The sequence below is a fragment of the Sinocyclocheilus anshuiensis genome, unplaced genomic scaffold, assembly GCF_001515605.1.
Source record: "Sinocyclocheilus anshuiensis isolate Anshui unplaced genomic scaffold, SAMN03320099.WGS_v1.1 scaffold245, whole genome shotgun sequence".
NCBI classification, from domain to species: Eukaryota; Metazoa; Chordata; class Actinopteri; order Cypriniformes; family Cyprinidae; genus Sinocyclocheilus; species Sinocyclocheilus anshuiensis.
Genome location: NW_015536478.1, coordinates 1,102,045 through 1,125,618, shown reverse-complemented (window position 1 = coordinate 1,125,618; position 23,574 = coordinate 1,102,045). Strand labels below are relative to the sequence as shown.

The window sequence follows — 23,574 nt, the reverse complement described above, 5'->3', positions numbered from 1 at the left end:
TCTTGACCTCAGGGCTTGGTGTGCTATAACATGCATTTTCAGCTGTTAGACCTTTTATTAGGACATGTCTGCCTTTCCAAATCATACCCATTCAATTGAATTTGCCACAGGTTAACTACAAGCAAAATGAATGCTCCTGAGCTAAATTTCAACTGTCCCAGATAGGGGTATGAATACTTATGCAATGGAATCATTTAAGGTTTTTATCTATAATAAATTTGTAAAAATGTTAAAAACCTGTTATTTGCTTTGTCATTATGGTATATGGAGTGTAGAATGATGTGGAAAAAAACATAATTTAAAGCAGTTTAACATAAGGCTGCAACATAAAACGTGAAAAAAAATGAAGGGGTTTGAATACTTTCGTAAGGTACTATATATATATATATATATGTGTGTGTGTGTGTGTGTTTGTGTGTATATATATATATATATATAAAATAGATTTTAAAATACAGAAACAAAATCATTTTAATAAGTAAAGATTCTGAAAGCATTGAAGGAGATCCCATAATAATTGAATATAGGTTTACAGTAGTAACAACAAATTATATTTTATTATATGATATGATTAATATCATGTTTTTAAATATGATGGTTTCATTCTAAACATGGTGATTATCTCTAATATGGACACCCAACATAATATATGATATTTACCATCTGAATCTAACCATGTCATGTCAACAAATGGAAAAATCAGCCATCTATTAATTATCATGTTAATTACTGTGCCTTTTAGCACCATGCAGCAGCAGGGGCGCTTTTTACCCCAAATACCATACATTGACATATTCTTTCGTTATTTAAAAACTGTTGCTTTAATTATCTTAAACAAAACTGAAAATTAAGAAGACCTTTGTCTCAAAATATATGCGTTCATTTTAGCGATTCTAATTTGCTACTTAAATCTACAACATTTTTAAAAAACATATTAGATCAAGTAAGCACAGAATCAACTTTGCGCTGCTGCGCGCGATCGCGTCAAGGATCAGACAAATATACATGTGCATCTTTAAAAGCGGATGTTTTGGAAAGTGCTACGCCACGTTTTTGTGCTAACAGTAGTAGGCTACTGTAAAATTTTGAAATTTATTTTCTTGCCCCTGAAATTTTGAAAATTTTGTATGTATTTTTGGTATGTGAAGATTGAAACTATTTTGTATTTCAAAAATATATTTAATTGAGCTTTACATTTAAAATATATGTTGGCCACAAATTGTATTTTATTTTATTTTACATATCAAATATGAGACGGCAGACTTTTTAGGGTTAATTCAAATCATGTGCATCGAAATGGCTCTGTGAATGTGTTTAAAAAGAACATTTAATTTAGACTTATACATGGATTTGATGTAGTTTAGGGGGAAAACAATTCAGTAAGCTATAATAAAGGCTAATTCTATACCCAGAGTATAACCAGCATCACTGCCAGCTTCAGACTGATCTTGCATTGTACAAAAATGTTGTATCATCCTGCACCAGTATCATGAGATTTGTTATATGAGCTCTCATGCACATCAGAATCATTCACAGGCTCATGTGCTGAGAAAGCACTTCATTAATAGGCAGACATTCACACCGTGCAGTCCTGAGCGCTGAAGAGGGCAGCAGCAGATCTAAAGAACAGGAGCTGTAAATAATGCATGAGCAGCATGGCGTCAGGGAAGCTAGTCACGTAATGAGAGAGGAAACACTTTAAACTGAGTGCAATGTGGAGAACAAGTGGACATTCTCAGTTAGCGTTGGGGAATTTTGACCTGAATTTTGAAGATTTATAATAAAGCAGTTCTCAGCTGGTGGGTCGTGACCCAGAAATGTCACTGACAAGCAGGGAAATAACTGTTAAATGCAGGATAGCAATATAAATGCAAGTATTTTCAAACAGAAAGAGAAAACACTATCCAAATATTCTGTTCATATAACGCCAAATGCTGTGCATCCAATCCATTGTATTTTGGCACAAATTCATCTGTTGCTTGGTGAAACAGCTAATATTAATACAATGTTATTTGGTCCAGTGTTTTGATAGTTCGTTAAGGTTCAAGGTTGCATTTTTCATGTTAATATTTTTGCATATTGCTGGATCTATGCAGTGCATGGTAATTTTAATACATCATGTTTTGGGATTCATTTGACCAGTCAACAAATTTAAATGAAATTTTGATTTAATTAATTATGTAACAATAATTGGTCAAATTAATGACACTTATACAGTATATAATTAATTTATGCATTTGATAAAATTAGTTAATGCCCTTAAATAATATCCATTTTGCAGCTTTCCTCAGCAAATATTGCAGTGTATATAAAATAAAAATAATTTATTTAGTTAGTATCAGAAAACATTACAGTATATGTATATAAAATAAAATCTATGTTGATTTATTCAGTAATTTATGCATTTGACACAATATTATAATGTCATTGAAAATAAAAGAAAAATAAATATTATTAATAATTATTTATTTATTTATTTGTTTAATATACAATACTGTTATATTTGAGTGAAGATAATTCAGTGGCATTAAATTATTGTGCCAAATGTGTAAGTTATAAAATAGATTAAAAAACAAACTGTTTTTGCAATAATATTGGTTTTATTTGCAAATCAGATAGATTGATACGTTCCACGTTACTTATTTCACAGTCGACTCTGACAATTGTTCAAAGGTTTAAGGGGTCATTCACAGCTCATACAGTATATTCATGTATTCTATCTGCAATATTTTCTGGTCTGTTTGCATACATAAGCATGTATGATAAACAGTTTTGTTAGTGTGTAGCAGTTGAGAAGCATTGTGCTGAAGTTGCTCGTGCGTGCGTGCATGTATGTGTATTTGTGTGCGTTGTGCTGACTGCGGCTGGGTTTCATATGTGGAGGGATCAGTCTCTTGTTGAAGCTCCTCTGTCAGTGTCCAGTGATCAGCCAGCAGGTGTTTGTGTGCTGTTCAGCACATTTCTTCACTTCCTGGAGTCAAATCAATACAGAGAGCTGGAAGCCAGACTCAGTCTGCTGAGAATTGAATGTCCTCATGTGAGCTGAGTGATGCTAGAGGGGCTTCAGCAGCAAGGTCAAGAGTAAACCCTATCTATCTATCTATCTGTCTGTCTATCTATATCTGTCTGTCTGTCTGTCTATCTATATCTGTCTGTCTGTCTGTCTATCTATATCTGTCTGTCTGTCTGTCTATCTATATCTGTCTGTCTGTCTGTCTGTCTGTCTGTCGGTCTGTCGTTCTATCTATCTATCTATTGTTCTATCGTTCTGTCTATCTATCTATCTATCCATCGTTCGTTCTATCTATCGTTCGTTCTATCGTTCATTCTATTTATCTATTGGTCTATCTATCTATATCTGTCTGTCTGTCGGTCTGTCGTTCTATCTATCTATCTATCTGTCTGTCTGTCTATCTATCTATCTATCTATCTATCTATCTATCTATCTATCTATCTTTCTATCGTTCGTTCTATAGTTTCTATCTATCATTCTATCTATCGTTCGTTCTATCTATCGTTCTGTCTATCGTTCTCTATCATTCTATCGTTCTATCTATCTATCTCATTCTATCTATCGTTCTATCCATTGTTCTTTTTTCTTTTGTTATTGTTATATCATTCTGTCCATCGTTCTATCTATCCATCTCTTCATCTATCTGTTGTTCTATCATCCATCTATCATCGTTCTTTTTCTGTCGTTCTATCATTCTGTCCATCTATCATTCTATCCATCCATCTATCTATCTATCTATCTATCTATCTATCTATCTATCTATCGTCTATCGATCTGTCTATCAGTCTGTCTATTCATCATCCTTTTTGATCTGTTGTTCCTTCATTCTGTCCATCTGTCATTCCATCCATCTATGGATCTGTCTATCAATCTATCTATCCATTGTTTTGTCCTCCTTTCATTCCATCCAACCAACCATCCATCCATCTTTCTGTCTATCGTTCTATCCATTGTTCTGTCAATAGTTCTATCCGTCTATTGTTCCATCTACCATTCTTTCATTCTATCCATCCATCCATTCATTGTATCTGTCCATCTCTTCATCTATCTGATGTTCTGTCTCACGTTCCATCTCTCTCTCTCTCTCTCTCGCTCTCTCTCTCACTCACTCATCTCAGAGTACAGTATACAGCAGCAGCTCACAAGGTTTTGGAAACGAGCCATAAAGAGGATTTCTAATGAATAAAATGAAAGCGCTGATTCGTCTTGAAGCCATCAGTCACGGAGGCTTGAATGAATACATCATAATTACAGCGTTTTCCTCTAATGCATGCGAGTTGTTGTGTTTTTAATCGCTTTTTACGGCAGGCGGCGTGTTCTCAACACACAATGCTGGCTCATTTGCATTCTTGTACTTTTCACACCAGTGTAAGGTCGTTTGTAGTGAAATGACAAGCTGTCTTGAATAATTACTGTACGACGAGGAGGATGGCGTGTTTATAAGCTGCTTTCACAGCTGTGTGTTTGATTACATGTGTTCTTCAGGTTCTTTGTTGATCTTATTAACCCACATCGGTCAGCGACTGATTGTCCCCATGGAGGTCCTTTAGTAGAATTTGTGAGTATCGATCTGCTCCCCATCAAACACTTTAACTGCCTGCCGAGACGAAGCTCAAATCCCTTTAATTGTAATGGATTCAAGCAGCATTCAAAACAAACAGTCTTGTGTTTTTCTGAATAACAAGAGTAGAGGATCAGGATACAGTGCTTTTAAAGTTGTCATAAGGGCTTTCATATGTGATTTTATATGTTTCAAACAGCTAAAGTTGATGCAAAAATGCAGTTTTATGAATTGTGTTGTGTTTAATAATTGTATAAAGCTTGAATTTGTCTGGAAACCCTATAATAGGCTGTTTACTGGCTGGTTCCCAATCTGACAACTTGTTGGTGTTGTTACAACATATATGTCACAAAGTCATCATGTGTTCCCCTTTTACAAATCTAGTAATTTGCATATTCAGATGTTGGTCTGCCAAATAACAGCAACAATAATAATAATAATTATTATTATTAGTAGTAGTAGTAGTAGTAGTAGTGTTCATATAGGTCACACTTTTGCCTAAATAAACTACTAATTTGCTGCTTATTAATAGTTAGTAATGTAGTTATTAAGTGTAGGTATTGGGTTAAGGGATGTAGAATATGGTCATGCATAATATGTGCCTTATAACTTAAGTACTAATAAAGGGCAAATATGTTAATAATAGGCATGCTAATAAGCAACTAGTGAGAAATGGTCCCTATACTAAAGTGTTACCTTAATATAATACTATTATATTAATAATATCATTATATAATACAAATATATTATATATAATTCTACACTAATAATAATGTAATTATTTATGGTTCACCTAATATTATTATTAATTGTAATTGTATTCTGTTAAATGTAATTATATAATAATGATATAATAATATTAAAATATATTATTATAATAAGAATAATGATAACAATAGTCACATTTTAGCTGAATGGGGCTGTAATTAATACTAATAATAATAATTGGTATTATTACTGTTATCATTTTTGTTTATGTATTTATTTATTTTCCCCAGTTATAGCTTATTATAATGTTCAGATTGCAAAGAAGAGTTAGCTTACAAACCACTGTGGATGGAAGTACTTTGATCTTAGTTCTTTGATGGTACTTTGATCTATCTCGTGTTATTTAGATGGTACACTAAGGTATTTCAAGGAATACCATGGTACTACTGCAATACAAATCTAGAAAAAAAATCGTGGTAACACCATAGTATTGGCATTTGGTATCATCACTGTACTACCATGGCACCCCACAGTACTGCTTTGTAAGGGCTGACACGGAATATACAGACTTTCAGAGGTTTAATGTACTTACATTTTACATTATAGCCAGAAGGGTTCGCCACGCCCCTTAAACGCGTACCAGTCGCGTTCGCTGCGCTCTTTTGAACGCGTACTTGCCGCGTCCGCCCGCCCCTTCTGAACGCATATTAGACGCATTGGACGCCGGTGCTGTGCTGAGGAGACGCGCGCGGATAGTAAGATGCGCTCATCAGCTGAGGCGTGAGGACGACACGATTCGCCGATACTACAGCCTCTTTCACGCTAAGATGCGACTCTCAGCACATTATAAAGCGTAAGCGCTGCGTATGATGGATATTTGTGCTATTGGCGGATGGATTAACACGGTAAGAGCATCGCGCGATCTGTGTGTGCAGTGCGCGTGACAGATGAGCGCATCTTTTCTGACATTGACATTGAAAACGCGCATCGATATTTGACAGATGACACTATCGAATTGCAAGCGATCAGTGCGGATGCGTGCAACGATCTGTCGGTATGGAAACGGTTTGATGTTGTAGGGAATCAGAGTTGCGCATGATGCTGTAGGTAATGAAGGCATTGCTCGTATACGCGAGGAATAACCTATGAAACCTCCAGCTGTATGCATCGCGTTTTAATGCTCATTTAGGGACAGTCTGAGACGTGAGTTCAAACAGCAACTTAACCACACTGAAAAACTATTAGGCTATCTTGCGCGTGCAACTTACTTAGGCCTATTGCATGCAACAGACGTGTTTCCCTACTGTTCGTTTGTCATATGTGCTGATGTCATTATTATTAGTAAGGTTATGTAATGCAGTCGTGGATTTGTCGACGTCAGGAGATGCGTGGCCAGGGCTGGGGATCCTACTAGTGAAAGTGAACTAACCTCTAATGATGCCTGATGAAATGGTCTACTTGTGTCACGTGATGTGGGATGCTCTGGGGCTACACGTCATCGTGCGATGGTGCCTAGAGACTGTAGTGTGCATCGTGCTGCATGCTGGAGCTGCAGTGTGCACCAGAGGTTTGCATGACACAAACCCTTTTTAGACATATCTAAAGGAATCATTTGGCATGCAATGGAAATTCTGTCATTAATTACTCATTCCAAACTCGTATGCTGTTGTTGTTGTTTTTTGTGGAAAAATCATTTTAAAGGACCTTCACACATCTCTTATCCATTAAAAGGACAGTTCATATAGTGACCATGGCTGTCAAGGTGCAAATGATGTTTGGCCATCTTTATTTATCCCACTCTTGTGAAAAAGAAGTTCACTTTAGCATAATCTTTAAAAATAGCATTTATTACAGACATAATAAATGCAAACTCAATAAAATTGATTTTAGACACTTAATTGCATATTATTTGCAAATAAATGAAAATGTATTATAGTTTACATTTATATTAAAAGCAATTAGTTGAACTTAAGACTGCTTTTTTTACCCATTTAAGTAGGACTTACATCTTTATGTAATTTCAGAATTATTTCTATTAGTGAATTGCTCAATGTACTGCCAAGCATTTATGGTAAACTACACCTTATTGTCATTTCTATTGATACTTGTATGTCATGTTTTTAAATATATTTGTAAATTCAAATATGATGATTTTGAAATGTAGTACATAAACATCAACTAGATGTAATAACACAAGTACTTTTTAGTATGTTAGTCAATACACCAAAATAAGTGTAAACAATGATTTAAAATACACTCTAAAGTAAACATGTAATATTTTTTGTTTTTACATTATTGCAAAGTGCACTATTAAAAGTATATCTAAGGGTGTTAAAAAACAGAGTCATGAAAGTGGACTCTCTTTAATGCATTTTAATTCAGTAGTATTATTTGCACCTACAGTTTTTTTTAAACGCACTTATACGATTTCAAGTACACTACATTCAGTAAAATTTACATTTCTGTCATTTAGAAAGTGTAGATCTAATGGACCACAACAGATTTAAATTACATTTCAACCAGACTAACCTGTGTGGCATAAAAATGTCTGTGTAAAGACTCTTTGTATTTGCTGCTTCTTCCATCCAGGGTAAAATCATTTTAGATCACAATTAATGATAATAGAACCACATGAGTTGTTTTGAAGTCATACGAAAGCTTTGCATGGGAACAGATGAAAAATAATTCACTCATAATGTGAATTTGTGAAATTGCATTCACACTCACAGATTCAAATAGCATGTTGATGTTCCTGATACCAAACGGCATTGCTATTGCTTCTCATAACAGAAGTGCAGGAGAATGAGATTTCAGAGCTGCAGCTTAGGGGACGATTTTCAGTGAATAATAACTGAAATATCACTTTGTTTCTCACACGGAGCTCTCATGCTTCAGAAGACTTTGAATATACTGTAGAGCACAATTCACATGGACTATATACTTTTATAATTCTTTTGCTTGACAGTTGTGGCTACTATGAAGTGCTGTTATTATATAAAAGCTTCTGCCAAAATGCATAAATGTACACTCTAAAAAATGCTGGGTCAAAACAACCCAATTGCTGGGTTTGTCCTTATTTTACCCAGCACTGGGTTGTATTTAACCCAGCATTTTTTAGAGTGTAAATATGGAAAAAGCTGAATTCACCTTTTGTTTTCCACAGAAAAAAAAATACAGCATGTAGAATTTGACAGAATATTCATTTGGATGAAGTATTTCTCAGTCCTGTTATCTTACAGTGTTGCATTGATAATAGTAACTGTTCACAGGAAACGCTGTTGCCTTCGCTCTCACTGGAACCTCATTAAGCTCAGTCAGAATTGCATTACGTATTTCACTCCCTCTCTCTCTCTCTCTCTTTCATGCATGTGCACGGGTCGTCTCTTATACATTACATGCACGCTCAACTGACTCATATGTTTCTATTTTTACTCCCCGTCCAAAAGCATCCACTGCATTATTTGTGCAGCTTGTAAAAAGCAGAGAAAGGACAGAGTTTCAAGAGGTCAGATCATCAGAAATCACGTTCTGTGCTGCCTTGAAGAGCTCAGTGTAACTGTGAAAACCCGCTGTAACTTTTAGAAATCAAGACTTTCTTGCCAGCCTCAAAAGATGATATAAAGTAGAATAGATACTATTATTCCAGTACTGCAGTGTTATTTTAGTATAGTTTATATACTATTGCAGTATTCATTATTATTATAGTATTCATTATTATTTTGAATTATAGGTTTATATATAGATATATAAATATAGGTTTAATATATAGATATATAGGTTTATATAATTAAATAATTAATATAATTTTATTTCAGTTAGTCCTAGAGTTGCTTCATTTGACCTGTTAATGAATTAGTTTAGAAATTACTCTTTTTTTTTTTTAAACAAAATTTGTAATTAATTTTTTGCATTAATATATTAACTTTGATTGCGTCTCTCTAAAAAGTATCCCTATTTTTGTGCCAGAGAAATAGTGCTGTTTCTGTTTGAATCGTATCATCTGATAATTATGTTATTTAAAAGATATTGCCCTCTTATATAACTTCGGTGTAGTTAAAGGCGACATATCATGAAAATCTGACTTTTCCAGGTTTTAAGTTCTATAATCAGGTCCCCGGTGCATCTACCAACCAAGGAAACGTGAAAAAGATTAACCCAGTCACTTTGTTTTGGGAAGCCTTTTTCTGCAAGCGTCTGAGAAAATGAGCGCGTCTGATTTCGCTCCCTTGGTGACGTGGCAAAGGGATCTCATTATAATATTACCGCCCCATTAATCTGAAAGTTTCCACCCACGGCACGCTGCTGCCACACAGATCTAATATAAACATGTGATTTATTTCCCAGCTGTTTAGCTTCACAGACATAATCAACTGTTTTTGTAACTCATGTGCTTTTAATGTAAACTTGTGTGTGAATGAGAGCTTAGTTTAGTACTCACATGCTGTGACAGCCGCTTTCTGTCTGTGTGCTTCGAATAAGTGCACTCAGAAAACCGTATATCAGAAGTTTAAACTCATATGGTTTGAAACGCATGATTCCAGCACGATAAACATGATAATCCGAACCAAAACAGATGTTTTTAGCAGGTACGAGCTGTAATGGCGCATCTGGGGACACCAGAGACTTATATTACATATTGTAAAAAGGGGTATAATATGTCTCCTTTAGGGTTGTGACGGTGAGGAAATTTTCCCACCGGTTAATCGACGTGTAATACCGGTATCACCGTGGGGGCGGGGGCGGGGCCGTTCCCTCTTTTTCTCGCTTTCCTTCACTTTTAAATAGCTTGTAAAAGCGGCGTGCACATTTTACTTTCACTTTCAAATAGCGGCAATTCGGCATAAAGCAATTGTTCGTTTTTAGTTCGTTTGAATTTTCCCTATTTTCCTCGCTTTTAAATAGCTTAAAAGCGCCGTGTACATTTTACTTTCACTTTTTCGAATTAGCGGCAGTTTGGCGTCAATTGCTTGAATGCAACTATGAGCAAAACGAGTAAGAAAGCTTGGAGGCACGGCATACACCTTGATGTCAAATAAAATAAATAAATGACACAAAGTTTAAATAAAGTAAAAATCAGCAAACAATGTGGAACCAGTTAAATAAGAAACGAATGTTTAAAAAAACTTCCAAAATCACTTTAGATAAACGGCAAAAGTCAACAGGCTTTTCAAAATCCAAAATATTGCCAAACAGGCGCTTTTGCATTTCGTTTCGAAACTAAATCATCCGCAGTAGGTCTCTTGAAGCATCTTGGAGACGTTGCTACAGTTCTTCTGGATTTAGTTTGTCTCGGTTTGTTCTGTTTCTTCATGTCATTCCAGACAGACTGGATGATGATCAGATCAGATCTCTGTGTGGAGCAACCAAAAATCTCACTGGATTATTACAATTAATGACAAAATGAATTTGGAAATGTAAACTGGTATTTCCTACTGAATAAGGTCCCTGAACTTCTCTTGCACTGAAGTCCTGATGTTGTGTTATTTTGAGCTTGTTTTATAAATGCCCTGCGGCATACTGCGATGTGAAAAGCTTTGCTATCTCCGCTCTGCCGATCACATCTTTCTGTTTGCTCATATGGGTCAAGGAGCTTCAACAATGCGTGATTCACTCAAAAGCGTTTCATTGAAGTGGTCTCTCTCACACACCAGCAGCGCAGCGCCTGCTTTCCCTGTGGTTACGAGTGCTTTGTGGTTACATGTTAGATGATGCCGATAAAGTTAGCATTTCCTGCTTTTAGTGTGTAGATGATTTTGTGTCTACATATTGTCCTACAGATAGATTACTTTGCCTTGTGGTTGAAGTCCAGGTGAATGCCTGGGTCATATTTCACCCCAAAAAGTGTATTTTAAACCACTGTCATGACCATTTCTTAGTTTTTCTTTTGGTTTTGTGGCGAAATATCACATTTTTTTTGAGATGCACAGAACTCAAATGTCTCAAAAGTCTACAGCGGAACGTCTTGTGGATCAGAAATCATGTTCAGGCTTGCGAACTGCTTTTTATGTTAATTACACAATAAAAACAACAAAGGAGCATTTGTAAACCATTATCATGACAATTTCTTTCTTTTTTTACATTTTGGGGTGAAATATGCCATTGTTAGTGAGATGCACGAGAGCAGAACCTATTGTGGATCAACAGGCTTACAAGCTGGATATTTTCACAAATTATTTTGTGGGAACACAAAAACACATTTTTCAGTCTTCATGACTAATTTTCTTTTGATTTTGGGGCGAAATATGCCATTTTTAAGATGCACAATAATTGTGTGGCAACACAAAATCACAACAAAGGTGCATTTTAAAACCATTATTACCACAATTTCTTGTTTTTTTTTTCTTTTTATTTTGGGCAGAAATATGGCATTTTTAGTGAGATGCACAAAACTACTGTACATTTGAAAACAGAACCTCTTGTGGATTTAAAACTTGAAAACTTGCTATTTTCACATGAATTAATGTGTGGAAACACAATAAAACCCCAACAAATATGCATTTTTAAACTATTATGACAATTTATTTTGTTTTGTTTTGTTTTTTCTTTTGATTTTGGGGTGAAATATACAATTTTTTATTGAGACGCACAAGAGCGGAACATCTTATAAATCAGAAATTAGAAATTAAGCTTGCAAACTGATAATTTTTCACACAAATTATTGTGTGGCAACACAATAATAATTTGACTGTTGCATTTTCCATGCCATTATCATGAGAATATTCTTATTTTCTTTGCCATTTTTTAGTGAGATGCACAAGTTCAGAACCTCAGAAATCGGGTTCAGGCTTACAAACTACATATTTTATCAAGTTATCAACACAATAAAACACAAAATATAAAACACTTTTTAAAAAAAAAATATATTTTTTATTATTTATATATATATATATATTATATATTTATAAATAAAAAAAGTTATAAAACTATATATATAAAAATTAATATTCTGTCATCATTTATTCACCCTCGTATCGTTCCATGCGTTTGGACTGTGTCAGAGCCCTTCATTTTCACATTAAATGAAGTCTTTATTAATTTATGATTGATCATGAATTTAAATAACTGTAATTATCTCTGTGTCAGTCCAATTTTTTAAATGGTTCACAAAACTGCATGCTGCTTCGGCGTTTTTTGTTTTGTTTTGTTTTTTCAGATGGAAAATCAGTTTCAAATCACTTAAGTTGGATAAAACTAAGAAAAATCACATTATGTTATGGCAATAATTACCCAGAATTTTTCCTTTCAAAGGTCTGGGATCAATATGATATTTTAATACTTAAGATTTTATACTTAGATTTAATGTTACGATTTTAGTAATACTTTTATATACAAGGATGTATCAAATTGATCAAAAGTGATAGTGAAGACATTTATAATATTAAAATAAATTTTTGAAAAAAAAATAATAATGTTGTGTGCTAAATAGAACTGCATGATTCTGGATAAATTTCGTTTTTTTTTTGTTTTTTTTTCCCAATGGAAGTTGTGGTTCTCATGATTCTGAAGAAAAAAACATTAGACAACTAAACAAAATCACATGTAATTTATGAATTAATGCTTAAATGACTCACTCAAGATGTACTTGATTCATTACTGGATGAATCAGCGTTCTTGAATGAATCTCTTGTATGATTCAAAGACAAATACATTTTAATAGCCCCTTTTCGCCACCTACTGGCGTAACAATGTAATCGATAAATCTTCATTTGAAGTGTCAAATTACTTTCAAAAGATGATTTACTCCATTTTAATTGCTACCTTACACATCGTACACACAGTTTATATCTGAACTACAAACTTTTATCCCAGTACTTCTGTGATTTGAATGTTTGTAACTGTGCAATGCTTGTAATAATGATACTGTGCGGTTGAAAAGACTGACAGATGACAGCTGCTCTCTTTAGGTCAGCGGCAGCGCGAACGCAGATTTAAATGTTCAAATCACACTGGTGTGATCATACGCTGCACGGATGAACAAACAAGTGATCACAACATTGATCGCACACGTCAAAGGTTGAGGAATGAAACAGACAAATCATTGTAATTTAGGAATAGAATCACGTTGGTGTTTGAATCATGTTCGCGAACTTTAACGATCTATTAAAGTGCTTTGTCATGTTGGTGGTGACAGCTCTCTTGCAACATGTTTAGCTATCACAAATATTATACTTAACGTTAGCTTTTTTGGCTTCTGATCGCAAATGTAGCCAAACTTTGGAAAGCTTAGATTAGCGAGCAAGGTCCTGGCAGATCGCTAGGTCCGCAACACATGATGACCTCACAGATGAAGGGGGAAAAAAAATCAAAAATTTTAATTTGACAAGAAGTATCCGATTCCTGACCTTAAGTATCCGATTCTGGAATCATAATCGATTTTCGATTCCCAACCCTAATCATATGACACTGAAGACTGCAGTAATGATGCTGAAAATTCTGATTTAAATCACAAAAATAAATTATATTTTAAAATATATTCAAATAGAAAAGGGTTTTTAAGAGTATTTTTTTAATTCTAATAATATTTCACAATTTTACTGTATTTTTTTTAATCAAATAAATAGGGCGCATAAGAGACTTCTTTCAAAAATAAAAAAAATAATCCTTCTGACCCCAAATTTTGACTCATACCGAATAAATGTGACAGTTCTGCTGCAGGCATTTTCTGTGTTAGATGAACATAAGTTCATCAGGTAGGTACTGGGTGTGTGGACACGAGGGTGTTGCCTGATCAGCCTGAACAGATGGTCATACGGGAGAGAGCAGACGTTGGTTTTGATGGAGTCTGTCATCAATGATTTTTCACAGATCATGACTCTGATCAGCCCATTTATGCAGTTGAACCCTGCTACAGTACGTCCCATAATCGTTTTCTTTTCCCACATCGGCACTGATGCTTTTCTGTCACAGAGCTGCGTTTCTGCAGCGTTCGTTTAGGAGCTCAGGCTGCAGGATTGGGAGTTTTTTGTTTCCAAGCCTTTCACAAGCCTCCCATTGTCCCCCTTATCAAATAGGCTCATTATGCAAAATTAGCAGCGGGCCTTCAGCGAGGAATGGACCGCATTGGCATGGAAAGGTTCTATTCAAGTCTGCAGTGTTTAATGGGTTGCATTATGAGACTCGACTGCCATTGATAAGACTGAAGGGGTCTGATAAGAAGGGTCTGAGGAATTCACATCGAGAAATAATCACATGGTGTGTTAAAAGACTTGAGAAGTCTGAGCAAGAAAGCTTGACTTTCATTTGCGTCTTTACATTTTAGAAAGTGCGTGTGCACATGAAATATCTGTTTCTCATGCAAAATTATTCCATTTGTGATTTCAAAGAACTTGAAACTGAACCTAAGTTGGACTGCTTTGTGATTTTGCATGTCTACCAGTGTTATTTTAGTATTATTTCTTAACTATTACAGTATTTATTCATATTTTGCGTATATATATATATATATATATATATATATATATATATGCATATACGTGTGTGTGTGTAGTTTTCATTTCATATTAGTTAATTATTTGTCATTTTGTTATATGCATTTGTCATTTTTGAGTTATTTTATATTCAGCTCTATTTTTAAGTTTTAGTCATTTTAGTACTCCAACTTAAACTTGTTTTATTTCAGTTGCCAATGCAACATTAACATTTCCTTTTTTTTTTACTTTAACTTTTTAATTTTTTAATATTTAATTATTAGTTCATTATTTTAGTAATTTTGTTTTGTGCTTTTGTCATTTTATCGGTTGTTTTTTAATTTTCCATTTAGCTTTAATTTATTTATATTTCATGTTTTAGTAATTTTTTCATGTAATATCTATTTCTGATTTATTTCAATTGACAACAGCAAAAAAAACAACAACAAAAAAACAATGGATTGATCAATTAATTTTTTTTACATTAAAACTGATGTCTAATAGCATTGTAAGACTGTAGCACGAGCAATATTTTTTTTTTAAACTAAATTTCTATTCCAAAGTGTAACTCTTGACATTTCTTTTAGTTTACAGAATATTAATCATAAATAATTATGAATTGGACTTGCAGTGTATATTACTGTATTGCAGATTCATTCGATTTCTAGGTTCCTAATCAAATGCAAGTAAATTTATGTCACTGCGCATGTGAACTGCGTCATACAAAAGGTCAGATTTTCTGGAAAAATCAACTCTTGTCCATATAAGCTAATATTTATATAGGCAGGTTTATATAGGCTGTTGTATGCATGCATTTTATACATGAAGTTGTCTTTAGTCATGGAAATGAATATTTTGGGTTGCATTTTAGGGAGTGGCATTGGTTTGTCAGAATATTTGTTCTGGCTGTCACTCCATGGATAAACCACAGATTTCCATGCATTTCATGGATGCTTAAAGGATAGATCTTTCTAATGTAGTGCATTGTGTCTACAGTAAAGAGAAAAGCACCTATAGAGGAAATGTGTGGTGGTAAAGAGGCTCATATGTTCAATAATTCACATCCATCTGTAGCTCTGCGCTGGGTTAAAAGGGTCAGCTGGCATCAGCAGCAGTGAGACGGCACACTACAGGCACATTCACACACTTTACAGATGACAAGGTCAAAGGCCACGGATGAGCTTTACCAAGTCTTGACTCCTTTGAGTGCCCTTATTGCTGGAGTTGGCGATTTTTCAGTGAGATGCTGAACAAATGCTCCTGTTAACCCTCATAGCAAAACTATTTCAATTCAAACTGCATTATGCATTACTCAGAGTGATCATTTATGCTTAAAACAAGAAAAATATCTGCCAGTGGGGTCTGAACTTAAAAGGGAAAACAGATATTTCTTCTTGTTTTAAGCATCAACTCATTCGTTTTTATATATTTTTTCAGAAAACAAGACTTAATAATGGGGTAGTTCACCCAAAGATTTCATAAAATGCAAGTCAATGGCTACCATCACTTTGAGAGTAAAACAAAGCACATACAAAATTGGCTCCTGACAATATACCGAGGTCTTATAAAGTGAAACGATCGGTCTGTGCAGGAAACTGAGAATTATTACTACAATATTACCTGTAATACATAGCTTCAGGCAAATGGTGATGGTTTTCCACAAACTGGTTCTTTCGGACTGTTTGTTTAAATGAACTGGTTCAAATAACTGATTCACCAGTTCATTTACATAATCATGCAATGACATCACATATGCACAATTATATTCCAGGTAATAATGTTGTAAATAACATTCAGTTTCTTGCACAGACCAGTCATTTCACTTCATAGGACCTCAATATAACATTAGAAGGCACAATGTGCTGGTAGCCACTGACCTGCATTTCACCAAGAACCACGGTTTCAGCTAAAAATCTTCTTTACTGTTCTACTGAAGAAAAAAAGTCCTCTACATTGCGCATGGCCTGAGGGTGAATAAATTAAGAGCAAATTTTAATTTTTGGGTGAACTATTGCTTTAATATATAATTTTGCTTCTATACTGAGTAAGAGAATGCTTGCAGTTTATTGTAGTTATAGTAGTTTCATATTAGGCCAGTATATATTTACTGTAAGGCTCTTCTGCCATCTGGATCAATTTAATATTCTCATTATTATACTGAATAAGTAATTGAAGCAAAACTGCATTAAATTTTAAATTAGCCAGATCCATGAATAATACATTAATTGATTCATTCATTTAAAAAAATAATAATGGAACATTTTATGCAGATTAGATTCATCATTGTGTCACTACTTGATGGCTTTCCTTTATATATCGAATTTAAAAGAATAAATAATGTACTTAAAAAAAAAGCTTTATTTAAAAACCAATACGTGACTTGCATTTGCCAAAGAGGAAATTCTGCTGTATAGAGCTGCATTCAGCTGTGCCTCCTTGTGTAATTGTGTGAAATATGTGAAGCTTTATAGTCATATCAGCTCTGTTAAGGGATTGAGGTCATCACTAATAATAATGACAGCTTTTATGCTCTGCAAACAGTTTGTCTTTGTTGTTCATTATTTTTAGCTCAATGCATATTCCCCCAGATTTAGGAAATTATTCAAAAATAGATTTAAATACAATTCATACACCTCTTCTACGATGAATATATATATATATATATATATATTCAATTTAAGAATTAAAATTCTTTTTGATGTTTTTGTGGGGCTTCAGTTTCAAAATGTGGTTTCATCACCCTGAGACTGGAAAATTCTGAAATGTTGGGGTACATCATTTCTGATAAAAATTCATTATATATATATATATATATAACTTTTTTTAAATTGTTAATGATGTGTGCACTAGTGTGTATTGAAGGTGTACGGATTTTTTTTTTTGGACATATGAATAATATTGCATTTAAATGGGATTTTCAAAAGCACTTTCCTTGTCATCATCTCAGACAATCTTATGCCATTGTTCCTGCAGTTTTACCTGTCCTGGACTTGAACAAATGTACAATTTTTTTAAAACAAATGATGCATTTCCAAATTAGTTAGGGAGAAGAAAATATCTTGCATTGCACAAGTCTGGTGACTGTGCGTATGTTGGTAGACGGTGGGTGTTCCATATGCACACAGTTACTCGATTGTGTGAGGCAATGTTAAAAGCTGCCAGACTAATGCTCTGTGAGTAAACAGTGTCTGGAGAGAGTAATGTTTGTAGAAGTGTCAGTTCCTTCTTTGTCTGTCTTAGAAACAAGATGTGATTTCCTCAGTCTGATAAACTTAGCTGTAGGGAATGTGTAGGAGGTCTTGAATACCATTTAATCTCCTTTTTAGAAGAAAAAACATTCATGAGCTGGAACTAAATGTGAATTCAAAAAAGCTAGTAGTGCATATATTCCATTGAAAGCATTACTTTGATTGTATATTTAATGACTGCATGCATTATTTCAGTTGTGTTCTCTTTGTACAATACGGTTCTTCATGACAAATGATTGCACCTGTTTTGCATAAAGTTTATGAGAATGACAAGATGTCAAAAAACCTTCAGAGAGCCTAATTTAGACTCAAGACACTATTTCTGTCCTGCCTTCAACCTGCAGATTTGAACTGATGAAAGTTTAATTTGAAGCTAAGCATAAGAGATAAAAATGTTTAGAATTACGTAAGCGTTCTTAATGGATTTACCATTCCAAGACATTTCAAAGGTGAAAAGAAAGATTTTTGTATTAGAGATGCAGTGCAATTCTGTTGAGCCCTCACAGTGTATGTACTATGATGGATATGAGATGATGTTGTTGCCAGGGGAAACATCATCCTCTGGCAGTCACCTCCAAATTACTTGCATACATCCTGCCAACATATTTTGCTGAACAACACAATGCAGTTGAAGCATTACAGAATCAGAATTGGGTTTATTTGCTACATACATTTGCACTGAATCTTGGCTTGATGAGTTAACTTACCAAGGTAACCTTATATATGCAATGCTTATCAAATAATGATAAAAAATGTGGGGCTGTAGAATACTGAATATTGTGCCGTTATTGTTTACAATATTAAATTCAGGCTATTTACAAGTAATGTTGTGTTTTTATGTTTAATCAGCCAGTTCCCAAGAACACTGTAAGCATTCACACTTAGTATTATAGATCCTATTCTTCAGGTGTTTTGAATGCAACTTGTACAATGCAATACTAATCTTGTGTTGTTTTCTTCATCTCTTGCAGGGAACCTTAACCTGAACAAATTTAATGGGGAAAATTAGAAAAGTCTCATTAAGATGACACGCACACATCCACCTGATATACTAGTATCAACAGTGTATCAAGATGTTAAAGTGAACTCCCTCTCGAACCACTCCAAAGCCTGTCATCCCTCAAAACAATGTGATTCCCCATCCATCAGCAAACTGGAGAACACTCGAAAAAGCAAAAGCAAAAAGAGGCACTGCCGTAGCTTTGACACTGAGTCTATGGACAAACCCCGATATCATACAATAGCAATGGAGTACCCATACCGAAGGGCTGAAAGATATGCGGCCAATCCAGAGGTTGCCTGGAACTCCTTAGGTCGCCAACAAGGGCATGGACTCCACCGGTTTTCTTCCCCAGACATATTTAGCTACCGTCTCACCTCCCAGCCAATGACTGCTGAGATGCCTGGTGAAATTTCTGTGACAGAACAAAAGAAGAGGACTAGATCTAGAAGTGCCTCACGGGTTCAGACCAGCCTAACTCCTGTATCTTTTGATGCTTCCCCTCCAGTGGCAAGGAGGGGCCGGGAAGCTCAAAGGGCGCATCGAAACACTCAGCCAAGGCCAGAAGTTTCCCCAAGAAGAGAGTCTCCCTACGCTGACACGCGGGCACATGTGAACGAAGTACATCCCATCAAATTGCAGCCGCAGAGGAGTGATACAAGCAGGTATTCCCATGTATATGTGCCTGAAGGCTTTGATGAAGGAAGGCCAGAGAAACCTGCCACTAGTCCTCATGTTCGGTGCCGGGTGGACATCAAACCAGACAAGTCGGCCATGCAGCAAGGAGGCCGAAAGGCAGCTACACCCCATGTGGACATACCTTGGCAGAAGTATCCCAGCAGTGGCAGTCGGAGTCTGACAGTGCCTCGCCATTTCTCCGCTTCGAGGACACCGACTCCCACTGACTCCTTCACTGGAGAGTACAGGCAGGCGTACCAGTATTCCCAAAGTATGCCAAATAGCTACATGCAACCTATGGAGATCCCTTTGCAAAAGGTGGTCTCGCCACGGGAGCCAAGGGAACACTATGGACGGGAACGAAGGGCTCATTCAAGCCCCAACGTGCCAACTAAATTCTTCTATGCAGAGGATTTGGGGAAGTATGGATCTTCAGCTCCATCAAGGACTTATCAAGATGACCGATACAGCATTCCTAGCCAACCCTACTCACCTAAAGTACAATATGTACAAGATCCAAGGACTCACATTGTTCATACTGTACCTTCCCGGCAATATTTCACAGAAATCGACCCCAACCGTTACCCTGGACAGCCTGTGTACCCTAAACCCTATGCTGCAAGTGAGCCAGGGGCGTATGTAATTCAGACACCTCCAGCAAGGACTTTCTATGGCGATGACCCAAGGACATATCAGATTCAAACAGCCCCCCCTCGGATCTTCTACATGGCTGACCCCTACACGCCACCAATGGAGCATCATATTCCTGCAAGGACGTATTACGCAGAGGGAAGACGACATGCCCGTGTGGTGCAGCCGCAATCAGAGGACTGGTACGGCTCAGAGGTCTCCGGCTACTCTAGCCATTACCCTTCCTCGTATGTCTCACAGGTTACTTCCACGAGAGTTAGACAAGAGCCAAAGCTCACAACTTGGTATGCCAACCCATGCATGGAGCCAGCAAGAACCGTAACAGACCCAAGACTGTACTCAAGATCTTGGGATAACATCCTTGATTCCCATGTAGAGCGGGAACAGCCCGTACCCCGAGGGAAAAGCGATGAGAATCTTCTTTGTCAGGGGATACAAACTTCAAGTGAACGACCAAAACCTGTGGTTGTCATCCTTTCCAGCTCACCAAGGCGTTATGCTGCACTGTCCTTATCTGAAAACTCTTTGATTGACAAAAGTCCAACTGAGGCCAGGAGCTCTTCGAGTAAACTGTGGTTTGTCACACCTGAGATTACCATCACAGACAATGATATCAGACCAAGCAATCTTAGTAAATCAGAAGCACGCTCTGCAAGTTGGGATGTGCTGGATTCAAAAAGTGCCCCAAATCAAGAAGCCCATCAACGTGATGCGAAATCCCACTCTGGAGAATCTACCAAAGAGAAAATGCACAGCAGCACATCTTTACAGCAAAGTTTAGAGCAGCTTGATGAGCTTCTAGCAGACCTTGTTATCGATTACAAACCTCCAGCCAGGAGGACAAGTGAAGACTTGCTTGATCAACTCAAAAAGCTAATTGACGAAGAAGAAGCAGTATCTTCAGCAAGAAAAGATTCGATGGCAGGATTTGAAAGTGGCATTCCCCTTGACAAACAACCCACTTCAATAAAAATAGATCCTGACACACTAAGAGACACTGACGGGAGTTGTGACGGCCTCAAAAGTACAGAAGAGTGCTCCCCTGACCAGAGTCCCGATGAGGACGACACTATGATGTGTTCAAACAATAAATGCCATCGGACTGAGACCTTGTTTAACGCCTGCCTCTACTTTAAGTCCTGCCACAGCTGCTATACCTACTACTGTTCTCGCAACTGTCGCCGTGAAGACTGGGACATCCATAAGGAGAGCTGCCTCTATGGGCGAATCGGTAGTGTGTGTCGCCACGTTATTAAGCACTGTCGAGAAACCGCAGAGGTCCATAAAGCTTTCTCCCGTATAGCCAAAGTGGGATACCTGTCTCGGGGCAGGGGAGTCTTGTTTTTGGGCTTTCCAAATCCAGGTTCGTCCACAAATTTCCTTCAGTTTGGACTAGAAAGTCTACTCATGTCGCCAACATACTTATCTCTCCGTGAGCTGGAGAGCTTCAAGGATAACCTTGGGGAATATTGCAAGGAGCTCCAAGAGGCGGGAAAGGAATACGACCCTAATGAATGTTTTCTCTTGAATGTATCCATTGCGGTTGGTGATCAAGTGCCTGACGGACCATCGCCAAGGGTCCAAGCCCCAACCGTCAGGAAATTTGCCAAGATTGCTCTTGCCTCCTACAGCCCGGAAAAGAAGGTCCATCGGAAGGAAAGCGACATGGAGACGTTGATCCTGACCCCACCGCCAGGTATGGCTGACATTGACAAGGAAGGCGAGGAGGGAAGGAAAGCCCGGGAGATCTGCTTCATCAACATTCAGCGAGAGTTGAGGATACGTGGGGTGTTTCTTCGCCACGAGCATCCCAATGTCTACCAAAAGCTCTGTGAGTTTGTTGAGAACAACAGGAGGTTCACGCCCACTACTATTTATCCAATTGATAAAAGGACCGGCAAGCAGTTCATGTGCATGATAATGGCAGCCTCTGAGCCACGAACTTTGGACTGGGTAGCCAACCCACATCTCCTAGATGACATTATATAAACAAGTGCACCTTTTATATATTAAAGCATTGATTTCACTATAGTACATATCTAAAAATACAAAGCTTATTTGTTATACATGTTTGTAGATATGTATTTTGTTAATGGAAAAAAAATGTATTAATGTCTGCAAGGTCAGTATTATTCAATGTTGGAATATTGCCCATCAGATGTTGAATATGAATAATTCACATAGTTTATCCATCGACTTGCTATCTAGTCCTAGGATTTGTTCATTTATGCTTCACTGGCAATTACTGCCATTGTTTTCTTTGTAGCAATTCTCTTTTGATATTCTTTTATTGTTCATGAAGAGAAAGAGAGATCTTGATTTATTTTGGCAAACTACAGAATTATGTACTTATTTACGTCAGAGCTGAATATTTTTTCCTATGCAAAACATGACCAACATTGTCCCGCAAAAATGTTGAAAAAATGTTGGCTAAAGAAATATAATACTATATTTCTTTTTATCACAAAAAAAAATGTGTATTTTTATTAATATGTTAATACAGGCATTATATTATATAAACATAGTTTAAAAAAAAAAGAAGAACTTAATGCAGAGTAGAAACATGGTACATATAAAGGGCTGTGGATTATCCACGGTCTATTAAATGTACTTTGAGGAACGGCTTTAATTAAAAAGAGAGCTGCTTAGAATTAAGCACCACCGAGAATTTTGTGCTCCAACCTGGTAAACTCATTTTCATAAATGGTTTACTTAATTTAGGTTTCGATTTAATGAAGTAATTGGTGCTTTTATGTATGTTTAGTAGAATTACTTGAGCAATAATGAACTTGAAGACAAAATCTGGAAAATATTGGTATCAGTGATGCGCTGCACATTAGGTGTTGGCCGGTACTGTTCCATCAGAAACACTGTGAACTGAGATATCTCTTATATGCGTGTCATTGATAAGAGTTTCCTTGTGATCACCTATTAGACTTGGAAATATTTTAGTAGGGATATGATATCAGATGCGGCTGTAGTTTTGTCTCTAGGAAAATGGAATCAGAATTGCTGTAGGCTATATTGGTTACTAAGCTTGGAAAAATAGTTTTTTTGTGTGTGTGGTTGTGTTTTCACTTACTGGTTTGACATTTAAATTTCAGACGTTCAACAATTTGACAGATGCTACAATACAAATGCAACATGTGGTAGCAAAACACAGCACTGATTCTTGAGTTACTGCACAAAATGGTCCACAATTAGATCTGCCATTAGTATAAGTGGGTTTGTTAATTGCGAGCGACACCAGAAAAACAATTAATACATACAAAAACAAAATGGTTGTCTCAACACTCAGATGCCTAATT

The 23,574-nt window shown here is 36.2% G+C and overlaps 1 protein-coding gene across 1 annotated transcript; it reads left to right on the top strand.

The window, feature by feature from the left end:
- The first annotated feature begins 6,006 nt into the window (after positions 1 to 6,006).
- Positions 6,007 to 22,332, top strand: LOC107666534 (uncharacterized protein C9orf172-like). Its single transcript, XM_016457960.1, has 2 exons — positions 6,007 to 6,187; positions 18,909 to 22,332. Exon 2 carries the CDS (start codon positions 18,962 to 18,964, stop codon positions 22,253 to 22,255), a length of 3,294 nt encoding a protein of 1,097 aa, XP_016313446.1. The 5' UTR covers positions 6,007 to 6,187; positions 18,909 to 18,961; the 3' UTR covers positions 22,256 to 22,332.
- The last annotated feature ends 1,242 nt before the right edge of the window (positions 22,333 to 23,574 follow it).

Coding starts and splice junctions, on each gene's coding strand:
- LOC107666534 (XM_016457960.1), top strand. CDS start 18,962: ATGACACGCACACATCCACCTGATATACTAGTATCAACAGTGTATCAA.